This window comes from Ictidomys tridecemlineatus, chromosome 4, assembly GCF_052094955.1.
Source record: "Ictidomys tridecemlineatus isolate mIctTri1 chromosome 4, mIctTri1.hap1, whole genome shotgun sequence".
In the NCBI taxonomy this organism is placed as follows: Eukaryota; Metazoa; Chordata; class Mammalia; order Rodentia; family Sciuridae; genus Ictidomys; species Ictidomys tridecemlineatus.
Window position 1 is genome coordinate 87,402,867 of NC_135480.1, and position 24,835 is coordinate 87,427,701.

Here is a 24,835-nt window from a genome sequence, read left to right on the forward strand (position 1 = left end):
TAAACCAAAGATGTGTATTGAGGCTGGATAATTTAAGTAGTAGACAAAGTTTGTTGGAAGACAATGCAGTCAGTTTTGAAATCTGGAAGAAAAGCCCTGCTCCTGAGCTCTGAGGAGGACAGGACCCAGGCAGCATTGAATAGGCAGTGTCTCCAGAGCCCCACAGCCAGGGCTTATCAGTCTTCAGTGTTCTGGAGAGAGAACATCTGATAGGCCAAGCTTTGGACCTGTATCCGTCTCTCAACCCAGAGGGATGTAGCATCCTAAGTGATAGCTTGTGAAGAGTGTGCACAAAGGGGAGAGGCATGGTGGGGAGCATGGGAAAAATGGAGGAACTTTGATTGGGCAAAGGGGAAGGTGGGAAGGGGAGGATGCATGGGGGCAGGAAGATGGTAGAATGAGATGGACATCATTACCGTAGGTACATGTATGAATACACATATGGTGTGATACTACATCGTGTACAACCAGAGAAATGAAAAGTTGTACTTCAATTGTGTACAATGAATCAAAATTCATTCTGCTGTCATATATACTGATTAAAATAAATAAATTTTTAAAAAAGGCGGGGAGAGGCAGTTTCCTGTCCCTGAAGTTGGGTGAAGGAATGCTGGACATGTAAAGATAACAGGCAGCCACTTCAGCTGCAAGATAGACACTGCCTTTTGCTGCTCCAACCAAAATACGACAGCTAAACAAGCAAAAATTTGCTTAAATCATGACTACATTTGCTTACTGTAAACAGATAATCTGTGTTGTTGTCTATAAAATGAGTAATTTGAATTCAGTGACTTGTAACTTCCTCTTCATTCTAATATTGTTAGTTATATTCCATTATGCTTTAAAGGCCTTTGAACTCTTGTTCACATACAGTTCATATTTGCCTGGATTAATGGATTCTTCTTGCATTTGATCTATCATGGAGTTGTTTCCTAATGACTAGGGTGGTAATTTTGATTTTTGGAATACTGATTTGTTTGGGGTTAAAAAAAGTCTTGAGTGAAATTTTTAAAAATGAATGCATCTGTTCAGGATGTGTAGGGGGGTGTTATTTATATTAGTATAAATGTAAATTTCAAATTTCTGTTTATAAGGAGAATCACGCATACATATGTGTGAGGAGAGTGGAGAAGGAGGAAGAAAGGAAAGACTAAAATGATAAAAACCTTTGCCAGCTGTGTGTCCTTCTCTAGGTCAAGCCCCACATAGAGATGCTTTACCCAGAGAAGACACATTAGGGAATCTCAGTGCTTGAAAGGGGAGGGTCAGGGCAGAACAACAGGAAAATGAATTTCTGGAGCAATAGGAAAGAGAGGGGTCTAAAGATCAGAGGCCTAGGGAGTGATGTGGTGGAAGGCTGCAGCCTGCAGAGGTAGGTAGCCAGTGAGAAATGGGCTGATACAGGGAAGATAAAGATTTGAAGGATGAGGGGTAATATTCCAAATTTATCCTGTTTAATTTCATTGCCTAGTGCAATGTAAAATCTTATTGTTCACATGAATCTTCAACAACATGTACAGTTTCTCTTTTAGGACTGGTTGGGGAAAAAAGAGAGGAGGATGAGACTGATGTTTTATTTGGTACAGGGCAATTCAGAGAGTGGGTGTGGCAGGAGAGATACCCTGGCAGGAATTTAAAGCTGGCAATGACTCTGAGAATCCAAGTCCTCAGGAATTTACAGACATTTTGCGGGAAGAACTACATTTGACAGGAGATTCAGTGAGAGCCTGTGCTGAAAGAACAAGGGAGGTAACTTGGGGCTACATTAAAGGACAACAAAGAGTTGAGCTCATATTTCTATCTACTGATAGGGTGAGATATGTCTGAAGACTCCAACATAATGTGGTGAGATTTTTTTTTGTTTTATTCTTTGATTTCATTATATGCCTTCCCTTGCCACAGAAAAATTACTCCCAAGTATAAGTATTTTTATCATAGAATAAGAATTTTATTTATCTGTGTATACAACATTTACTGACACCTGCCAATTGCATGATGTCTGAGGATCATCATAGGTGAGTAAGATGAAGGCAAAACATAAAGTTTATCCTGGGGGACAGAGAGATGTAAAAAAACCAACCACAGTGCAAGAAAGGATGGAGCATGTGCTGAGTGAAGAGCAGGGAGAGTGTTAATTGTGGTTGGGGAATACTGATACAGAACCCAGTGAATGAATGAATATTCCCCCTGAAGCTTCTATCTCCTTCTGAAATTACTTCTTCCTGTTAAGAAAAAAAAAAAGCATCTGACACAGTATACAAATGCATAAAAACCATCCTAAAACTGTACAAAAGAAATGTCATGGTATGTATAACTTATCATTTACTTGGTCCCAGTTTTCTGCGTCTGGAACAAAGATTTTTGAAGTACAACCTTCAAAGGCTAAGGAAGCAATATTGCCCTTAGTGTGGGCCCTGGGGATCAGATGCCTGTGCACCTTATCTCTACCATTTTACTAGCTGTGTAACCTTGAGGAAATGACTACTTAACCTCCTTAGCATTAGATTAGCAGTCTATAAAATGGGATAATACCTCATGGATTCAGCAAGCTAATTCATGTGAAGTGCTTGGATACTGGAAGTAATCAATGCATTTTAGCTATTATTTTTGTTATTCTGAAAATAGCATTGAGAGTTTTGCATTCATTCATGACTCTAATCATATTCTTTTGAATCTATATTTTCTGCTCATGTTAACTTATTTTTTTCTTTTTCTTTTTCTTTTTTTTTTTTTTGTGGTGTTGGGGATTAACCTCAGGCTTTGCACATGCTAAGCAAGTACACCATTATATTTTGGATGAATGAAATCTCTAAATTTACAGCTTACATGATTAAATCCTACTTTCTGTTGTTCAGAAGTTTCTTCTTTCCTACTTGGATAAGGATGTGTGCCAAATGTACCAAATCAAACATAACTTTCCTATGTTCATATGTGAATACATCACCAGTGAAACTCCAAAACATGAACAACTACAAGAATGGGATCCTAATTAAAATAGGTTATACTCCACATATGTATATGATATGTCAAAATACACTCTATGGTCATGTATATATAAAAAGAACAAATAAAAACTGTAAAACTAGAAAGAATCAAATGCACCAGTTTTCTTCCTGTTAAATTTAATCAGTCTGCCTCATAGCTTCTTTAATCTCTTTGTATTTTTCTTAAGCTCCTGAAATAGTTATAGAATGCTGTATTCTCAGAGTTCTGCTATTTTATACAAGGGGGTAGTATTTTCTGTCAGTATTTTGTGAGTCCTCTGGATAGAAGCAGCTGTTTGTATCTGATCTGATCTTTAGGGTCTAGTTGCAAAGTGTGTTCTCTAAAGTATTATTTCGTAGGATTTCAATGGGTATTCCATAAAAATGATTATAATTTAGTAAATACTGAGTTAAACACTGTTCCTTTAGTACTATTTAGTATGCATCTGAATTTTTATAGGTAGTGTGTCTTGAAGTTATTTTTCCACAGCATGCTTCTGTGGGGATTGTCTTGAGGCACTAGCATTCTAGAAGTGCAATTTAAGCAATTCTAATACATAGTAAATTCTAGGTTCAGCTGATAGCTTAAATTCATTTTTCTGCAGTAATAATTTTCCTAGAAAGACAGTACTGTCTTATGTGAAAACATTTTTGTTGTTCTTTGGATCACTCAAAAACTCTTAAGTGATCTTTTGATAGTGTATTCTTATCCAAGTACATATATATATATATATATATATACATACATATAAACATATATCCATAAAAATACATATATTTATCCTGATATTTTGCTGGATAAGTTTGACTATATCTGCTGATTTAAAGATGAAATCCTGTATTTTCTTGTTTGGCTTGCTTTTATGAAAGCTTTCTAGGTAGTGATAGGCAGGCATGTATGGTAGGGTATGAAATCATATAGCTCTGACGTGGAATCATTGTTCAAGCACTTGACAGCCACATGATTTTGAACAAGTCACTTAGCATCTTTGGACTCTTTTTTTCCCCCTCATTTTTATCCAGAAGCATGAATTTCTATCCTTGTCCTTTGAATCCTTTCCTGAATACTATTTCTAACTGACTTCATCAAGTAAATACAAATCGGCATATTTCAAATCTGAATTTGGAGCTTAATTTGAATAAAAAAGTATATTTTGGGACGTGAGATATTCATAATCTTCTTGACTAATTATTAGCAGTGGCTGTCCATGGTTAATTACTTTCCCTACATGTGTATGCAAACAGGAAAAATGGGTCACTGTTGATCACCTAGTGGCAAATCCTTGGCACTGGGCAGCTGTGGAGCATGGTGTCATGTTCCTCCAGTCTACTCCATGGGAGACACTCCTAAAGAGTTTGAACTGAGCCAGGAAGAAGAGTGGGTGACAGCTTGAAAAGAACCTTGGTAGTGTCATTGTCATAATTTCACCATAAGATGCTGTATTACTGAAGCTTAAAACTAAAACGAGGATCACTATAAAGTAATAAAAGAAATGGCTAGTATAAAAAAGTCTAGTCACATTCTGAGTATATAAGGTCCAGTTTTTCTTTTCAGTAGACTTTTAGATATAAGTTACAGTGTGGTTTTCCAGGTAAATGCCCATTTCTCAGTCTCTTTCTTCCAAGCCTATTCTAAGGGGAAAATATGAAATCCCCCTTATTTAAAACCATAAATATTACCATATAACTTCTGAATGCCTTCAATATCATCCTGTGAAAGTCTGAAACTTTGGGAATCTTCAGTTCTATAGGTTGGATACATCACAGCTCTAGGATCAGAGGAATGACCCAAGCCCAAAGAATGGCCAAATTCATGAGTCGCAGCATATAGGAAGTGAATTCCTACAACCAAAGAGGTAACATAGAGTAACTATTAAAATAAGCATGTAAATACCTAATATATAATAATAAAAATAAAGTAACTATAAAAACACCCAACTCTCAATCCTCCATAGCTTACTTATTCGCTTCTAGGCCTTGAAGACTGGGAAGGGATGAGAAGGAGATTCTGCATAGTAGTTCTTAATATTACCACTTCTGCTTATTAAAGAAAAGTAATGTTTTTCTGCCTATTTGCTTCTTATATAATCACCTGCAGTGATATTCTATTGTGGAAAGCAAAGACTTTAAAAGCATTAAGACCTGCATTTCTGACATAGCTCTGCTACTTAACTGACTGGACAGCTCTGGACAAATCAGTTGATTCTGCTCGGCCTCACTTCTTTATCTATTAAACATAGATAATAATTCTTACTCTACAGATTTGCCAAGATAATTAGACTTTCCCAATATCTGAAAAATAATGGCTATTCAACAAATTATTACGACTTTGAATGTTAGGATAGAGAAGGTTAGTTTTGAGAATGTCAAGACCAAAGACAGTTATCTCCAGGCATTGCTGGGTTTTGTTTCTGATCTTGATTCATAAAATTGTGTGCGTGTGTGTGTGTGTGTGTGTGTATGAATGATATGTGATATAGATTGTATATAAATCATATGAGACGATAATTGAATCTCTCTCAAATACTTAGAATGCTTTGCAAGTTGGGGGAAAGAGTGAATCTGTGAATTTGAGGAGTCACCAGAGCTTGATCTGTGTTGCATTAGATTGAAGGAAGCTGTCTTTACTTACCATGAGTGGGAAGAAAGAAGAATGAAGATGTGCAAGATATGGCAGGAAGGCAGCCTCACCATGTTACAGAGGTTAGATTTTCACTGCTTTGCTCAGCTGTGGTAAATTCCCATAGGCAAATACAAGTATTAATTTCACTTCCAGTGCCAGTTACTAGCCATTTCTTTTAAAGGATTGTTTTCTCTGAGGATTATTTATGTCAGAGCTCCACTCCATTAGTTCTGAGATGTGTCCATAATCTTTCACATTGTAAAATGATGAATTATGATGGGTTAAGTCATGGAGCTTCTTCTTTTCATACAATAGTGAATAATCCCAGAATTGCATATAATTTTAAAATATTGTAGTCTTTGTTCCTCTTTTTTATTCGAGACACTTACTTTTGAGAAATATGAAGAGCTAAAATTCATTGAATTTTTGATATATTCCAAGCACTGTGCTAAGCATTGTACAATCATTTTTTCATTTAATTTAAATAATCCTCAGGTGGAAACTATTACTAGTCCTATTTCATAGAAGAGAAAACTGAGGCTCAGAGACATTAAATAACTTAAAGACACCCAGCAAGAAAGATAGAGGTAAAACAAATTGAACCTGACACTGCTTGACTCCATAGCCAGAGTTTCCATCTTTAGTACTTGTAATATTATGAATATACTGAATGAGATAAAACATCTAAAGCATATAGGACAGTGGTTGTCATTTAAGTTCTTGATAGATATCATAAATTAAAGCAAGTATCAGATGAATGTTAGAGTAAGTCTGAAAGTTGAAGGAGGTACAGTACAAGGGACACGGGACTCTGTACCTAGACCGTTGCCATCAGTCCAGAGTTCATCTTTATCAAAGTGAGCATCTCCTCCTAGGCCTGGCCCAGGTGCAAAGGCATGAGCCAGAGTGTTTCCTGGTCCGTCAAAGGGGAGGAAGTCCCCATGAGCTGCAAGAAAATTGAGTGACTTTCCTTAGTGACTGGATTTTTTCCTAGTCATTTCATCTTTTTAGTTTACATGATTATTGAGACTGGAAAGAACAGCCCATTCCAAATGGTCCACATTGTTGGTAGCAGAAACCAGATGCATTTAGTTGCTTATTCAGTAAAGGCACTTTTTTTTTCACAGAACCACTGCTCATCACCAATAACCACCACACAGTAAAGGTTTATAGGATATAGTATTTTAAACATATTTATATCTAACTTATGATTGCATTTAAGTGTTTGTTAAATTTTATCACTTTGCTTGACCAAATGGAGATGGGAGGGAGCATGAATGTGAGCTTTGCATTTGATGGGTAATTTGTGTATCATTTCATGTACATTTTTCTTAAAAAGCTATTTTTTTGGGGAGCATACTAGATAGTGTTGGAGAACTATACTCAAAGTCTGTTAAAAAAGATTTTGATAGTCCTTTTATTTGTGAGTCAGAGTTATTTATCTTTAGATGAGTGTCAGGTTATACCTGGCTCATTCAGTTCTTGATAAACTTGTAGTGCTGTTATCACTGCTTTCCCTTACATCTTCTTCAATGTTGTCGATATTGTGGGCTCAAGTTCAAGGTACAGCTAAATTCCTAGTACCCTGGCAGTTCAATATTAGAGAAGACCAAAATGGAAAATATTTTTCTAAATTTGCACCATGAAACTCTATTAATTAAGAGCAGTTCATGTAAATGCATTATATCTCTACAAGCCCTTTAATAATTCATGCTACAAAAAGATTATATATGTAAAGATTCATACTATAAAAGAGGGGTTGGTAAATGTTTTCTAAGGGCCTGATAACAGGAAATTTAAGTGCTGTTCACTTTATGGATGCTGTCACAATTGTAGCCTGTCTGAAAGTGATTATAAGACAATAGTTATGTGAAGGAGCATGGCTGTGTTCCATAAAACTTGGTTAAAAAAAAAAACAAAACACATGTTGGGCTGGATTGGGCTCATGAGTAATAGTTTGCCAATTCCTGCATAAAAAGTGACTTTAATTTAACAAACTAGAAAAATTGCAATAATATCTCATTAAAGGTTTTTTTTTCTTTTATTGTGATGCTGGAGATTGAACCCAAGACCTTGCACATGCTTTACCACTGAGCTACACCCCCACTCCTTATCAAAGGGTTTACATTTTTAGAAACAGAGAGCACTTATATAAATAACCAATAAATAAAATAGCACATGGGATTAGCCTACAGGACTCATTCTTACCTCCTCTTGCAAAGCCAATCATGATATCAGCAGTTCCCATCCTAACTCTCTTGAAATGAAGCGGGATGTGCCTGCTCCACATGCTAAAAGCCTTTGCAACTATTTGATCTACTACAGCAGGTGTTAAGTCTGAAGTGTATGATAGGATCCTAGTAGCAAACAATATAAAAAAAATTTGACCTGTTAGGACAAAGGCTTTATCAATTGTTTTTGTCAAAATGAGCCAAAACAAAACTGACCTGTAGGTGACTATTCTGGAAGTCCATTTTTGCCTCTTTGGGAATAGTGAGTATTCTGCAACATCTGGCACTCCACATCTGGGCTTCTGCATTATTTCTATGATGTGGGAGTTCAACCTTCCAGTTACAGGCAGGCCAAAGAACTTTTGCATCTCCTTGAGTTTGAATTCTAAATTATTGTCATCCTTTTCTTTTGAGTCATGAAGATAAAATCTCTTGAGATAGTGCTATTGAAAAGAGAGTAAATAATTTGTAGTTCTTGTTATTGTCTTTTTTAATTTTAGAAATTTGCACTTCTTTTGCCTCTTTTTTTTAAAAAAATTTTTTAGTTACAGATAAACCCAATACCTTTATTTATTTATTTATTTTTATGTGGTGCTGAGGATCGAACTTAGTGCCTCACATGTGCAAGGCAAGTGCTCTACCACTGAGCCACAACCCCAGCCCTGCCTCTGGTTCTTGTAAATTTAAATAGTGGTTTCAAGATAGAACAATTATATAGTCACTGAGTACAATAAATATGCGCTAATAAAAAGAAAATTTAATATTGATAATGAAGCACAAGTGTGCCATCCAGGAGAAAAATCTCCCAATTTCTCTTTTTTTCCACCTTAAATGTTTTGAGGAAAACATACTGAACACTTTATATATCATAGACTTGTTTTTGGAACTTTCAGGAAGAATATCCTAGCGTGATCTCAAGAGGCACACCAAAACCTCCTTTAGCACCATGGACCCTTTGGGGAGATCTGAAGACCCCTGCCCATCAAAGATCCTGCTGAGGTCTGGTACCAGCTAAAGGTTAAAGGGTCTTAACAATTTAGTCTGGGAAAATATTTAGGAGATTATTAGTTTATTAATTGAATTAATTGTCCAGATGAAGAAACCAAAGCTCATAACATCCAAATGATTTTCCTGGTTTCACATGATATGTTAGTAGCAGAATTGAGCCTGAATTTCTTGCCTCCCAGTACCTCTTTTCCCTTTCTCCACTCTTTCCACCCTCTAGTCTCTCTTTCTCTCTTTTAAATCCCTACTACAACCTCTTTGAGAGGCTGTTAGATAAAGCAGATCTCCCAGATCTATCCCATGTAAACTGGGTCCCTGGGAATTTCTTAAAGTTTTCTAGTGTTTGCAAATGAAGATGGGAATCTAACAGGAAAAAAGAAAGGAATGCACTAAAAGCAGCAGCAAACTCACAAGAACATTTTAAAGTACTTACTGGAGCCATTTATTTTAATTACAGCTTGAACATCCTGTGAAGCAGGCATGGCAGTTATCTTTATTTTACATATGATGAAACATGGCTTATAAAAATAAAATAAATATAAAGTCACTCTGAAGGAGACTGTGTTCTGATTCCAAAACCATTTCATTAGAAAAATGTATAGGTGACCAGGAACAATAATGAATGCCTATATTCCCAGCGACTTGGAAGGCTGAGGCAGGAGGATTACAAGTTTGAGGCCTGTCTCAGCAATTTAGCAAGATCCTGTCTCAAAATAAAAAGGGTTGGGGATGTGGTTCAGTGGTAGAGCATCCCTGGGTTCAGTCCCCAGTATTTTATGCATGTGTGCATGTGTGTACACAAACATAGATAAAATGAGTAGGCTTAGCTGATGTATGATAATATTTTTGTTGAATTGATTTAAACATTGGTTCAGTGATTTGTTATCAATATTGGAGTGGATGGTACTGGTCACTTGTCTGAGAACCTCTCAGGAGTATGAATTTTGCTTAAGAAAACTTATCAATATTGTGCTCTCTATATCTGTTACCAATAATTGTGTGTCATTCAATACAACAAATACTTATTGTTCATGACAATTATGAATTAATTTCTTATTTAAAAGCAAATATCCTTTTATCCCTTCTAGAGCCACAGACTTTATAAAGATACTCATGGAAGAAGCACCTCTGCATTCTTGAGATGACCTTTCCTGCTATGCATTAAACCTAGCTAAACTCCTTTTAGTTTTGACAGCCTGTGTGTTAAATAAAGGAACTGAATATTCTTGAAAATCAATTCCTTTGGGAGAATTCATTAGGTAAACAGAAATTGCTATAAAAACTGCTATTTGAGAGATTAAAAAACTATTAAATATCAGTAATTTCATATGGTTTAATCTAATATATTATTGGACTTTTAAAAAAATCCAAGTTCATGTGAAGCAAAATTTGATTTTTCTTATGCTTAAGGCTTAAATTTATAAACAATGCTTAAAAGTAATCATGTACTATTTTGCCAAATAATATTTTTAATACTTATTAGACTGCTTATTAAGTAATATATTAGAAGGAACATCATTTTTATAGAAAAACTTGTCCTTGATTCTTATCTCTACCACTAAGAATCTACTACCATTCTAAGTTGAATGGGAATCAACTTAACTTTGCTTTCTCCTTGTTTTTAGAAAAAAGCTAAGGAATAAATGATGTAGTGTATATGGAAGTGCTCTATAATTGGAAATTATTATTCACTAGACTAATTCTGCAAGGTATAAAACATATAGTCTTATTATTTCCATTGGACCCATGAGAAAACAAATCCAGGAGTTATTGCCTTGCCTATTGTCATCAGCTTATGGCAAAGCCGTAACCTCTACCCATATTTTCTGAATTCAACAAGTAATTCTTATCTTGAGATGCTGCATTCTATATCCTTTATGAAAAGAATTTCAAGTTGCAATAAAAATAATAAATCTTCAATTTATTGAGCATCAGTAATGTTCCAGGTACTGTGTTAAATGCTTTATAACACCCTACTTGCTGATATTATTATCTCCAACTTCCAAATTGGAAAACTAAAGATCAGAGAAGTTAAATGACATTTTGAGGTTCATCTACATTGTGAGCGGAGGAATTGGAACTCAAACCCAGTTTGGATAAGCTTTAAAGCCTGTTTTGAATGGTTACTTGATAAAAGCATATATTCCCTTTATTAAAAAAATATTATGAGAAAACTCATTGCAATATAATATGGAAGGAGAAATAATTGAAAAACACTTCTAATGCTGACAGCAAGACCATTGAATCCAGGTGAGTGGACCGTGACATACCTGAGCCTGTTCCCACTGCAGCTCACTCATGCCTCCCGCCTCTGGGGGCAGTGGCAGGGCTAGGTGTCCAGACAGCAGACACACAGCCCACAGCAGAGGCAACTTCATAACTGCCAGCAAGAGATGACTGTTCTCAGACCTGTGGTTGGTTTGATGTTTTCTGCCAGAGGCTGGAGAAATTTATATAGCTATTCAACCCTGGATGTGGTAATAGGTGACTCATTTGAATGTTTTCTTTCTTTTCAGAAAGTATGTGCTATTCTTCATTAACGACAATGAGGAAGTACTGTGTCCTTATTGGCAAGAGGAGCGTGATGTATTTATTTTTCTTTTCTGTCTGCTATATAAATTGAACCCATGAGAAAACTCATTTTATTTGCCAGAATCAAATTATTACTCACCAGGCTTTCTCAATTTAAAAAATTTGGGGTTCATCATTTAGGATATTATTGTATCATGTATATTAAAAGGATTTTTCAAAAAATTGAAATGTATAGAAGAGTGCACAAGATTATAAATAATCAATATTATTAAGCCAATACTGTAACAATCACCAAAGTCAAGAAACAGAACATCACCAACATCCCCTGGTTCTTTATAGAGGAGGAGGATGATAGCAGTGGCAGATGGGAAGGCGGTATTATGATGATTGTTGGCCACCATAGAGCTGTGTTTCATGGCCTCACCTTCCAATAGCTCAGTCAAGCAGTGAAAAATCCCTTCTTTAGGTGTACTTTTAAGTAGGTTATTTCTTTTCTTCGTGGTTAACACTGCTTCTCTTGAATTACATGAAAAACACCAAACAAAAAAATCTTCAAGCGTGGGCTTGACTTGTTCATCTGCCCCACTTACCTTGCACCTTACTTTGTACTAGCAGTTTTCTCCAAAGCTGCTAGTTGAACTTGATCAAGTTGGAAGTTATTTTGTTCAATTCTTTTTTTCCAATCTCTCTGACTCCAACTCCTATGCAGTTACAGGTAGGGCTGTGTTGGACCTCAATACACATAAAAATTACCTATATGTAAACATTAAAGAACCACTGTCTTGAGATTCTGACCCATGTACTTAATTTTTACCAAAGATTAAATTGAAGCCAAGATTGAGGACAGATTAACTTATGTCCCCAAAGTCACACAGCTAGTTAATAGTAGTTAATACTCCCAGTCCAGTGCTTTTTCTATCACAACACAGCCTACTTATTTTGTAATAGGTCTGTTTTCCTCATTGTATTTTATATTTCTTAGAGAGCACTATGGCTTATGACTAAAATACATCATGGGAGATACCTCAAATATGCTAGGATTTAAAAATTTAATGACGCAGATATATTTAAAAATACCTTGTTGGTGGATTGTAAATTAGTATGACCACTATGGCAATCAGTATGGATGTTCCTCAAAAGTATAGGAATGGAACCACCATATGATCCAGCTACACCACTCTTTGGTATTTATCCTAAAGAATTAAAGTCAGCATGCTATAATGATACATGCAAACTCAAGTTTATAGTAGCACAGTTCACAATGGTCAAATTATGGAACCAGTCTAGGTGTCTGTCAACAGATGAATGGATAAAGAAAATGTAGTATATATACAAAATGGAGTTTTATTCAGCCATAAAGAATAAAATTATGTCATTTGCAGGAAAAGGTATGGAACTAGAAAACTAGACTCAGAAAGTCAAGGGTCATATGTTTTCTCTCATATGTGGAATCTAGAGAAATAAAGGGGAAAATAAGTGTGTGTAGGTGATCTCATGAAAATAGAAGGGAAACCTGTAAAGTAGAGGAAGGGGACAAGAGGAAAGGAAGAGGGGAGGGAATGGGGAGGAACTGGGGAATATAACTGACCAATTATTCTGTGTGCTTGTATGAATATGTAACAGCAAATCCCATTATATATAATTATAATGCATCAATGAAAAAATATGCCAAAGACCATGACAGATATCTCCTACAGATAGACAAATAGTAAATAAGAATATGAGAAGATGCTCTACATTATATGTCATCAGGGAAATGTACACTAAAACCATAAGATGCTACTATTTGGTTACTAGAATGGCCAAATTGCAGAACATGGGCAACACCAAATGCAGATGCACTGGTGGGAATGTAAAATGGTATAGCCACTTTGAAAGACAGTTTGACAGTTTCTTTTTCTTTCTTTTTAAAAATTAGTGCATTATAATTATATATAATAGCACAATTCATTGTTAGATATTTGTCCTTGTATACAATGTAACAATGTCATTTGGTCAATTTAATTCTCAAGTATCTTTTCTTGCTCCTTTTCTCTCCTCCAGATCCTTAGAAAACTTAATCTCTTCTTACCGTATAATCCACATAACCCAAAGAAGATGAAAATGTATGCCAACACAAAAACCTGCATGTGGCTGTTTATAGCAGCTTTATTCATAATTGCCAAGTAACTAAGATATCTTTCAGTAGGTGGATAGATAAAAACCATGGTACATCCAGACAATGAAATATTACTTAGCACTAAAAAGAAATGAGATACCAAGCCATGCAAAGACTAAGTCAACAAAGGCAGCCTGACAAGGCGAAATACTGCATGATTCCAACTATATGACATTCTAGAAAAGTCAAAATTATGGAGATGGCTCAATGGTTGCAGGAAAGGATGGTGTGAGGAGGATGAGGAAGAAATAGGTAGAGCATGGAGGATTCTTGTGCAACACCGAGGGTGAGTCCTTAGTGCAAACTGGGGACATGAAAAAACAAAAATGCTTGGATGGAGCTGAGAGAGCAGTTAGGTAGCTGGGGTCATGGGCAGTGGGGAGCCGGAAAGCTCCTAGGGGTCAAGTTGTTGAGAGTCAGCCTTGCATGCCAGGGAGTTTGGACTCCATCGTAAGGGGCAGGAAGGAATGTTTTAAGGGAAGAAGGGAGCACGATCAGATTTGTGATGTAAGAAAATGCTAGTGATTCCTCTGCAGATGGATTGTGGAAGGAGGGATAACTGCAGGAGGAACTTAGGCAGATAGACCAACCAGGAAGTTATGCTAATGGTCCAGATAGGAGTGGGAGGATGAGGTCTCAAACGAAAACTGTGACCTGAGGGATGGAAAAGAGGAAGAAAATCTAAGAAATATCTAAAAACTAGGCTTGAGAAAAACAAAATAAAACAAAATAAAAACTTGGGGGCTGACTGGTTGCAGGAGTGAGGAAGAAAGAATCAAAGATGATCTGAGCTTAATGGATGGTTGTAGAGACAAAGCCTATAGGAAAAAGAACAAGGAATGGATTTTCCCAGTGGAAGAGGAACTTGGCTGTGGTTAAGCAATGACGTCAATATTGGACACCCAGTTTGAGGAGTCAGCAGAAAACTCACATCTGGAACTCATGAGAGTTATCTGGTCTGCAGATGCAGATACAAGTTGTAAGTGGCTTAAGGAAGGAAAAATCATACTTTTTTTTTTTTGAGAGGGATATAGCATATATATATAATAAAAATTTACCATCTTAGTCATTTTTAAATGTACAGTTCAATGGTGTTACTTATACTTACAACATTTAAAAACTATCACCAGTATTCATTTCCAGAATTTTTCCATCATCTCAAACAGAAACTCTGTATCCATTAATCAACAGCTCTCTTCTCCTTCCCTCCAGCCTCTGGTAATCTGTATTTTCCTCTCTGTCTCTATGAATTTGACCATTCTAGGTACTTCACATAAGTGTACTCATACAATAAATATCTTTTGGTGCATGAGTTACTTCACTTAGCATACTAATTTTAAGTATATCATTTTATAATTTTTTCTATATCATTTTTATGGATAAATAATGTTCCATTGGATGAGTATTGTGTATCTGTTTACCCATTTATCCATCAGTGGACATTAGGCTGCTTTCAACTCTTTTGGCTGCTGAGATAAATCATACAATGATACCAGTATGCAACTATCTGTTTGCATCCCTGTTCTAATTATTTTGGGTATATATGTAGGAGTGGAATTGTTTGGACATATGGCAATCCTGGGTTTAACTTTTTTGAGGAACCACCAATCTTTTCCACAGTAGTCTCATCATTTTATATTTCTACCAGCATAGTACCAGGATTTTAATTTCTCTATATTCCCATCAACATTTTAAATTTTCTGTTAAAAATTTATATTACTATGGACAGACACACTAGTAGGTATGTAGTATCTCCTTGTGGTTTGATTTGCTTTTAATGACTTATGACTGATGAGCATCTTTTCATGTGCTTTGTTATCCATTTGTATGCATATCTTTAAAAAATGTCTTTCTAAGTCCTTTGCTCATATTTTTAGTGGGGTTGTTTGTCTTTTTGTTGTTGATTTGTAGGAGTTCTACAATTCCTTATTTGTTCTGGCTATTAAACCTCTATCAGCTATATAATTCTCAAATATTCTCTCTCATTCTTTAGATTGTCTTTTTATTCTCTTGGTCATGTCTTTTGATGCATAAAATTTTCTAAAATTTTGATGATGTCCTATTTATTTTTTCCCCTTTGGTCGCTTATGCTTTTGGTGTCATATCTAAAAACAACCTGCTAAATTCAAGGTCATCAAGATTTACCCCTGTTTTTTTTTCCTAAGAGTTTTATGATGTTAGCTTTTATATTTAGGTCATTGATCCACATTATTTACGTTTGATAACTTTTCTTTTTGCACCATTGCTTTTCCTTTGTTGGTATGATTTTCTGCTTTAGTAATCTCATCACACTGACTTAATTTGTGACCATGTTAAAGGGAAGTCCTTCAGCCCTGATCAGTTTCCTTCTGTGTCACAATGACCAAATATTCAACCCCTCTGAAATCTGGCTTCCTTACCTGTGAAATGGGATAGTGTTTTTCTTTAGGGTTATGGCGAGGATTAAATAGGAAGATTAAATGTATAAAATCATGTTTTTGGAGCATGGGGAAGAAGTCAGTAAATGCTAGCTGGTATCAAAATCATTGTTGTCACTATTATGATAGGAGTTTTTGTGTGTCATGGTATTCTTTTTCTTCCATATCTATGAACTTAGCATGGAGATGAGACAAATATAGAAGTAAGATAAGTTTAAAGGGTCTTGTTCCAATAATTTTATTGAAACTGTGAATTGCTGAGGGCCATTACCAAGTAGGAATGACACATCGAAATTTCCTTGCCAAGCGTACCCCATGCTGCTTAGAGGACATTCGATGGGACATTGCATGCATGCTTTAATAAGGTGACCTTGCTCAAGGACCAAGGTGGATCCGGGTTTAGAGCTGATCAGGTTTGAGGAAGTAACCGGCTCCTTGAGTTTAAGGCGTTGCCAGTTTAAGATAATGGGTTTTAGGGAAGTTAGAGATTGAAGATTATTGCTGGGATTAGGGTGTTCCTGCTGCTTGTTCCCGTTGAGTTCTTGTGAGAAAAAAATGGGATTTGGAGAGAGCCTCGTGGAGTAGGTGAATGGTGCGGGAGACGGGAGAACGTGATTGTCCCTGGACCTGTGTGGAGGCGGTGTGAGAGCGGGAATAAAGAATTGCTGTTTGAACCTACGAAGCTGTGTGGTGGCTTGTGATTCTGGTGCCAAGCCGAGACCTTGGCAGTGAATGACAAAGTTTTCTGAGACACAAGGAAGTAACTATCTTAAATATTATAACGTGATGTGTTATAATAATGAACCAAAGGAATCTCCTTATCATAGAATCTACTAACCTTTTAAACAAGGAACACACACAGTCTTTATCAATAACATCTTTGGGTATACAGGATGAACAACAGAACGTACCTATGGGGGAAAGAACTACAAAGGTTAAAATAGGGTAAATCAGATGATCGGACAAGTGGCACAACTGGAGTGGAAATATTAAGTGACATGATCTTGATTTTAAATGATGGAAAGGTTTCACATGCAGGAGAAGGATGTACATACAGGAAAGTAAAGCTGTAGAAATACCTTAGCAGATATAGAATATGAGTGACGCTTCCAGAGTTTGGGTGACAGGCAACTGGACAGGTGACATGGAAGATTCTTTCCAGAAAAGTGTAAGGTGCTGCAACAACACTGTCTCTCAGCACAGCTGCCACTTCCTTGAAGTACATGCACCAGTTCATGGAAAGTTCTAGAACTGGGAAACTGTAGGAGAAAGGAGTGCAGAGGGGCAAGGGAAATGAGGGAGAAGGTGGTCTGAGTGATCAGTGCCTCTGCTGAGCTCCCATTCTACTGTAAGCTTGCTTCTTCCACCTCCAAAGCAAGACAGCAAAACAAAACAAAACAAACATGAATTCTTCCTTTCTACTATTCCTTTCCCCCAAATCCTAACCTGTGAAGAATTTGGATCTTGCTTAACTAAGTGCATCTTCCCTCAGGAGGAAGGAGAAGCAAGCTTTTAAAGGGAACTTTTTCTATCAGTGCCAAACTTCACAATTTACCCCTTAGAAAGAAAGGGAAATGTTTATCTTTGTTCCAGCTCAAACCCCAAAGTTGGATATAACTTTGAATGCTTGACTTCCTCCATGTGGACTCACAAGAAGTAACTCTGTGGAATAAATTTTAGTGAACAGTAGGAAGTAGTGAAAAGTGAATTATAGTCCAGCACCACACTGTAGATAATTTACAATTTATACAATACTTCCTTTTTTTTTTTTTTTTTTTTTAACAATCTTCAACAGTCAGATCTTCCTCCTTCCCTGCTGCTTGGCTTTTCTTATTTTCCTTTGCCTCCACTTCCAAAAAAAAAAAAAAAATTCCTGGGGATATAGCTTAGTGGTAAAAACACCCTTGTGTTCAATTCTCAGTGTCAAAACAAAACAACTAGAATGACAAAAAATTAGGGGCCATTTAGCAATTTCCAGGTCATCATCTTACAGTCAAGCTCTTAGGGATACCTTTAAGTTTCCAAGCAGTTTATCAACATATTTTTCTATACAAAGAATATTTCTCTGGAGGAACTATACGCTTACTAGAAAAACAAGAACTTAAACCCTCAGCTATATCAGATAACATGAACTCCCTTTTGAGTTTGTATAAAGAGATGATTCATAGTTATGACTATGTTTTCTTGTTTAAAAATTTTTAAATCTGTTTTTTTTTAGATATACATGAAGGCAGAGTGTATTTTAACATGTTAAACATACATGGAATATAACTTCCCGTTCTTGTGGTTGTACATGATGTTAAGTTACACTGGTATTTTATCTTATGATTTTAAAATAGAAGCAATTTATTTCATACTGTATCTAGAACTTATGATGGTAAAACTGACTCTGAGTATTGGGGAGTATTTTTGGCTTTCATTTAATTACTTTGGCTCTTCTCTCATGTTTAGATTATATTGAAAATTAATTTGATGTTTATAGCCAAAATAGTTATTGGGACTTTTTGTTGTGTTGTATATGCCCATAATTTTAAGCAGCTTAACCTAAAACCAGAAATCATTCTTGAAGAAACTCAATCATTTCAAGTTTGGGATGATTTCAATGAGTCAGCTTGCTTATAGCTACTCTGTCCATAGGGCATAGGTTTCTGGCTAGACCACATCCTCTGATTGTGTTGAAGCCAAATCTGTGGTTCACTGAGGGTGATGCCTTCATTCAGTTTTCTCATATGGTTAGCGTTGAGGGATTTGTTAGTTTAAGCTGCCTTTGGATCTGAGCCAATTCCAGGGTCGGCCAGGGTGATTTTCTCTTTTGTTTTTTTCTTCCAGTCTATTGTCACTACCTTGTCCTCTCCAGTTTCTGATGTCACCAATGCTTGTTCTTCTTTTGTTAACTCTTTAGATCTATATAGACCATCTATATCTCAGTGTGATCTTTAGCTTCCACTAGCACACAAAAGTAATTCATTTTTTTTTTCTTTTGGTACCGAGGATTGAATCCAGGGGCGCCTAACTGAGCTACACCCCTAGCCCATTTGGCATTTTATTTAGAGACAGGGTCTCACTGAATTGCTTAGGGCCTCACTAAGGTACTGAGGTTGGCTTTGAACTAGTGATCCTCCTGCCTCAGTTTTCTGAGCTGCTGGGATTACAGGTGTATGCCACTGCGCCTGGCCCAGGTAATTACATCTTAACTGAGAGTGGCTATCTATTTTTCAAGAAATATCAGGCCTCAGTGATAAGTAAGGGTCATTTTGAAGGAAAGGTGCCCTTTCTGCCTGCCTTGCTTTCATGTAGGTACTCTTTGCCTTGTCAATGCTTAGGGATGATTCTTAGTCTTTTTCTGGACCTTCATCACCTGAAGAGTTATGCCTCCAGTTTCTTATTGGCTTCTCAGAGCTCCCTTCAGTTGCTCTTGGATATCCTAAGGGTATAGTTCAAAGCATCTCACTATGGGGGGAAGATTTCTTTGATATGTTTCTTTTATAATGATTCATGCAAATTTTGCATTTTAATTCATAATGTCTTTATTTAATAAAAAGTTTTCTTTATTAATCCCTAAGCAGAAAGACAGCAATGAAATTAACAAATTGATAATTTTGGAATAATACTTTTTTTTGAGGCTCTATTTTATTTCTCTATATGTATTTAGTCTTCGTGTTCTTATGAGGTAGGTATTGTTGTTCATCTCATTCTATAGATGAAGAATCTGAGGCACAAAGAGTTTTAGTAACTTATTCAAGATTGCATGAACTACTGATCTTTGGAGCCAGGATTCAAACCCAGCTTCTAGAGGATGGAAAGGGTATGATTTAATTTTTATCAAGTGACTGGTTGGTCCTCTTGAAGGATAGTATCATACTGAGGGCTAAACGTGATAAGAGCTTCATCATCATCAGCAGCAGCAGCAGCAGGTAGGTGGACTGTAGTTGGGCTGGTTAACAGCCTCCTTGCCTACTACCATCCCTGTGTTTTTCTTGGGCCCTTTTCGTTTATAAGATCCCTGAGGACAGAGGCTGGCTGACTTTCATTGGATGCATCATCCTTTCCACACAGGTATTCAGAGCTTCCTGCTCAGCAGATGTTCTCTTTTGGGCATTGATGGGAGGCACAAAGATCTACACATTTTGTGCTTACTTCCATAAGTTCATTCAGGTGACAACTTTCCCAGAAATAACCTCTGACATTTTAATCTTGCTATCTTACTCCTTCCAGATCATGACAAACCAGTCAGGCAACCTGTGATTACTTAAGAACCTACGTGTGTTCCTACCTATGATCACTTCACTTCCCCTCCAGACCCAGGTGGTGACCGCTTATCATCATCAACATCAACACCAAGGGCTCTCAACACTCTACCTACTGGAAGCATTACTCCTCCCTATTGTCTTTCAGAGTTGCCAGTGGGTGTGAGGCTAAGGTGCAGCAGCAGCCCATTATTTTCAGTCAGCCAGGCAAGAATTCTTTCCCCTACTTGGTGAGGAAACTTGAATGGTAGCAGAATATGCGACCCCAAAACATTGCCACTCTGACACAAGGATTATTTTGAGCTGAAGGCTGAGTTGCAGATTAAAGGAAAGCTCCCTGGGTTGCTTCTGAGACTAAAAATATGACATCAATTTGCCAAGGTGTACCCCTCCCCTTTTTATCCAGGACAGAAGTAAATCACTGGAGACAACTTTAGACCCTTTCCAAACTTGAAAATGCAAAAATAGAATCTACATAACAATTATTTTGAGGTCACAAACTCAAATCCTCTCCTCCCCAGCACTTCATAACTCCACCTCAAGAGAACCAGTGAAGACGCGAGAATGACCAACTGCGCCTGCGCTGGCCTGCACCTCCCCTCATGGCTGGAGGTGGATTTGCGCTCTTTTCCCAGTTCCTGGTCTCCTAGATGGTCAGCCCAACAATAAAGCTTTTTCAGTTTATAAAAACTCGGTGCCATAGTATTGATATCTATGGGTGTGGGGCAGCGAATCCTTGCTCAATATTCTAAGGAGGATTAATTGGGAATTATGTGTCTACTAGGATAGTATCATACTGAGGGCTAAAGGTGATAAGAGCTTCATCATCATCATCTTTGATATGTGGAAAGGATTCACAAAATAGCTATCATTATCATCATGATCACGATCATGATTTTATGGATGAGGCAAGTGAATCACAAGGATTTTTAGTAATTTGTAAGTGGTAGAGCCAAATTTTTGGCTCCAGTCTGACACCAAAACTTATGCTTTTAATTATTCAAACTGCTTTTTCAGTTCTCCAGCATTATTAAAATTTCTAGTAGGGTTAGGGTTAGGGTTTGGGTGAATATGGTAAGGTTCAGGACATGCCAACCCCAAATGACAGTGGACCAGAAGATGCCACTCCAAGTATGGCTCATTAGCATAAGGAGTCTTTTGAGCTGATTATTTAGGGGAATAGCACACACACAGGAGAAGCTGTTAAAACGTAGTAGTTACCCTTTTGGAAGAATCATTTACATCTATAAAAGAAATCTTTATTTCTAAAGGTGTCTCTCTGTATACAAGGAAGAGACGAATGACTCTAAGTAACTAGAAATTCTTATCAATGGGAAGGCTCTGACTAATCTGCCTATCAAGCCTTTTCTTTCTTTATCATGTTTTCCCTGGGCATCTCCCCTACTGACACCTGATCCACCTTTCTTTGTTCCATTTGGAGGCAGTAGTTAAGCCTTTGTTCAAAGCCACCTCTTGGAGATTTCCCCCTGGTTGTCTGCCATGTACAAATGAAGTATACTGCTATTAAACTTGTTTGGTTTTCTCTTGTCAATCAGTCTTTTGCTACAGAGGTCTGTCCCAATTAATATCTATACAAGGTAGAAAGAAAATTATTTTTCTTCCCCTACACATATTTGTGTTATTTACATATTTTTGAAAAAATAAATTGAACAGTAATTCTTTACAAGATGAAGAGGGAATTTCTAATTATAATGTGCAATTTTGAGGACAGCCTAATGGATAATAAACGTTTTATAAATTAGCTTTATTGAAAAATAATATAGGCTGCCACAGATGCCCAGACACTGATATTGTGCCTGGAGGTCCTGGGCACTGCCCCAGCTATCTCCATGCTACCTCCGAGGTCACAGCTGCTATGGAATGGGAGGTCTCTTGTCCAACCAGCCTGCATGCTACCGCCATCACTGCTGTCTTTGAAGCAGCTGCTGCCACCCTCTTGTCACTTGGATGTCTTCTTTCTGGGTGCTGCTGCCTTTGGAGCTGCAATCATCTGCTGCTGCCACAGAAGACACTGCTTCCCCAGATGCAACTGACACCAACACCTCTGTTGAACCCCCAAGATAGCCTAGTGATGCTGCCCCCACAGCTGCAATTGCAGCCGCCACTGCTGCTGACCTGCTGCCAACAACCACTGCCATCACTGCCTAGAGGACTGCTGCTGGGGAGACTCCAGGTTTGGTTGCACATGGCTGCACTCATTTTAGGGACATCAGCCAGGGCTTGGGGCCCAGGTGCCAGCAGGTATACTACCATAGGAGCCTCTGGGGACTCTGGCCAAGACCTGCAGGTCCAGTGTGGGGGTGCTTGCAGGTTTGGAGGCCCCTGGGATCCTCCTGCTGAGAATGCTGGTGGCCCTTGTCTTGCTGCTGCATCTCAGGGTTGCTTTTTTGCATGAGTGTATCCCTGGTGGTGTCTCTCTGCAAACAGGAGCAGCACTGAGATCATGGGACTACAGCGTAGATGAGCCTGAGGTATCTGAAGTCTGGATGGATGGGATAGGGACTGGGTCTGCTAGGGCTGATCTGGGGCTGGTGATCCTGAGAGATGTCAGAGACAGGGCTGAGAAACTTTTGAACACTGATGGAGACATTTGACTTTCCAGAGAGATTTATTTTACTGTATTCTATTTTTCAATTTGCTAATATTTCTACCATATTTGGTGTGTGTGTGTGTGTGTGTGTGTGTGTGTGTGTTTTGTGCTGGGGATTGAACCCGGGGCCTTGTGCATGCAAGGCAAGCACTCTACCAACTGAGCTATATCCCCAGCCTTGGAGTAGGGTGTTTTTTATGCATCAGTGTGTGGAGGACAATGATATATGAATTTTGTTGTATTGTTCTGTCTTTATTTTTTTCTCTTTGTTTGTATTCTTTCTCTCTCTGGTCTCTTTTCTTGGATCTTCTTTCCAACTTTTCTCTAACCAATAGCCAATCTCTGTCGGCTCTCCCACTCTTCCTGTGAATTTTTGCTTCTAGCTTCTCTTTTTCTCCCTTGTGAACATTGCACACTGTGCTACCTCTGTTCTTTCATCCACCATTTGAAATTGTAAACTGTTTTAACAAATTTTCTGTTTATACAATAAATAATTAATGAACTCATCATTTTGTTTTAATGTCATAAAGCAGTGGACATCTTAGTGGGAGCTATTAGGTTTAAGGCTATATATTGTATACTCTGGGAACTGTTGATATTGGTCTCACTATTAAAGGAGAGGTCTTAGAAACCTTCAGGGACACTATGTCTACAGGGTAGAATTTGTGCTGCCTTAGATCCATACTTTTAGATGGGAAAATGCATGACAACATGAAAAAACAAGAGAATAAAGCACCCCAAACAAACCAAGATGCTTCAATGACAGAAGCCACTGATAACACAGTAGAAGAAATGTCTAAGAAGGAGTTCAGAATGTATATAGTTCAATTGATCTGTGAAATAAAGAATAGTATAAGGAATGAAATAAAAAAATACAGAAAGAATACAAATTATATCTCACTTCAATAAGAGTTAGAGATTGTGAGAAAAAAACAAGCAGAAATCAAATGAAGGAATCAGTAAACCAAATTATAAATTCAATAGAAAGCATCACAAATAGACTAGACCATTTGGAAGACAGAACCTCAGACAATTAAGATAAAATATATAATCTCTTTTTTTATACCTTTATATGATTTATTTTTATATGGTGCTAAGGATTGAACCTAGCACTTTAGGCATGCTAGGTGAGTGTTCTACCACTGAGCCACTGGCCCAGCCCCCAAAATATATAATCTTGAAAGTAAAGTTGACATGCAGAGAAGATGGTAAAGAACCATGAACAGAATATCCAAAAATTATGGGATAACATGAAAAAACTAAATTTAAGAGTTATTGGAATAGATGAAGGAGCAGAGATACAAACCAAAGGAATGCACAATCTTTTCAATGATATAATAATAGCAGAAAATTTCCCAAACCCAAAGAATGTAATGGAAAATCAAATACAAGAGACTTACAGGGCCCCAAATGTACAAAATTACAGCAGACCCACACCAACACACATTATAATGATAATGACTAACACACAGAATAAAGATAAAATCTTAAAGGCTGTGAGAGAAAAAAAATCAAATTATGTATAGGGGGAAATCAATTCAGATCTCAACTGATTTCTCAACCCAGACCCTCAAAGCGAGGTGGTCCTGGAATAATATATTTCAAGCTCTGAAAGAAAATGGTTGCCATCCAAGAAATTTATATCTAGCAAAATTAAGTTTTAGATTTGAAGATGAAATTAAAACTTTCCATGATAAACAAAAATTCAAAGAATTCACAACTAGAAAGCCTACACTACAGAACATTCTCAACAAAATATTCCGTGAGAATGAATTAAGAAAAAAAAATAATGACAACCAGCAAAGGGAGAATCTATACTAAAGGAATATTCAACCAAAGGAGAAACTAAGTCAAATAAAAAACAAGACATAAATCAAAATGATAAGGAATACAAATTATATCTCACTAATAACCTTGAATGTTATGGCCTAAACTCATCAATCAAAAGACAAAGATTGTCAGATGGGATTAAAAAACAAGACCCAACAAAATGGTGTCTTCAAGAGATTCATCTCATGGGCAAAGAC

At 37.1% G+C, this 24,835-nt stretch overlaps 1 protein-coding gene across 1 annotated transcript; it reads right to left on the reverse strand.

Annotated features, from left to right (window-relative positions):
* Positions 1 to 1,924: 1,924 nt before the first annotated feature.
* Mmp7 (matrix metallopeptidase 7) lies at positions 1,925 to 11,281 on the reverse strand. The gene is made up of 6 exons (XM_005329121.4): positions 11,114 to 11,281; positions 8,055 to 8,281; positions 7,816 to 7,964; positions 6,425 to 6,553; positions 4,665 to 4,826; positions 1,925 to 2,222 (listed from the first exon to the last, which is right to left on the reverse strand). The coding sequence occupies exons 1-6, from the start codon at positions 11,219 to 11,221 to the stop codon at positions 2,197 to 2,199; spliced, it is 801 nt and encodes a 266-aa protein (XP_005329178.3). The 5' UTR covers positions 11,222 to 11,281; the 3' UTR covers positions 1,925 to 2,196.
* Between the last annotated feature and the right edge of the window lie 13,554 nt (positions 11,282 to 24,835).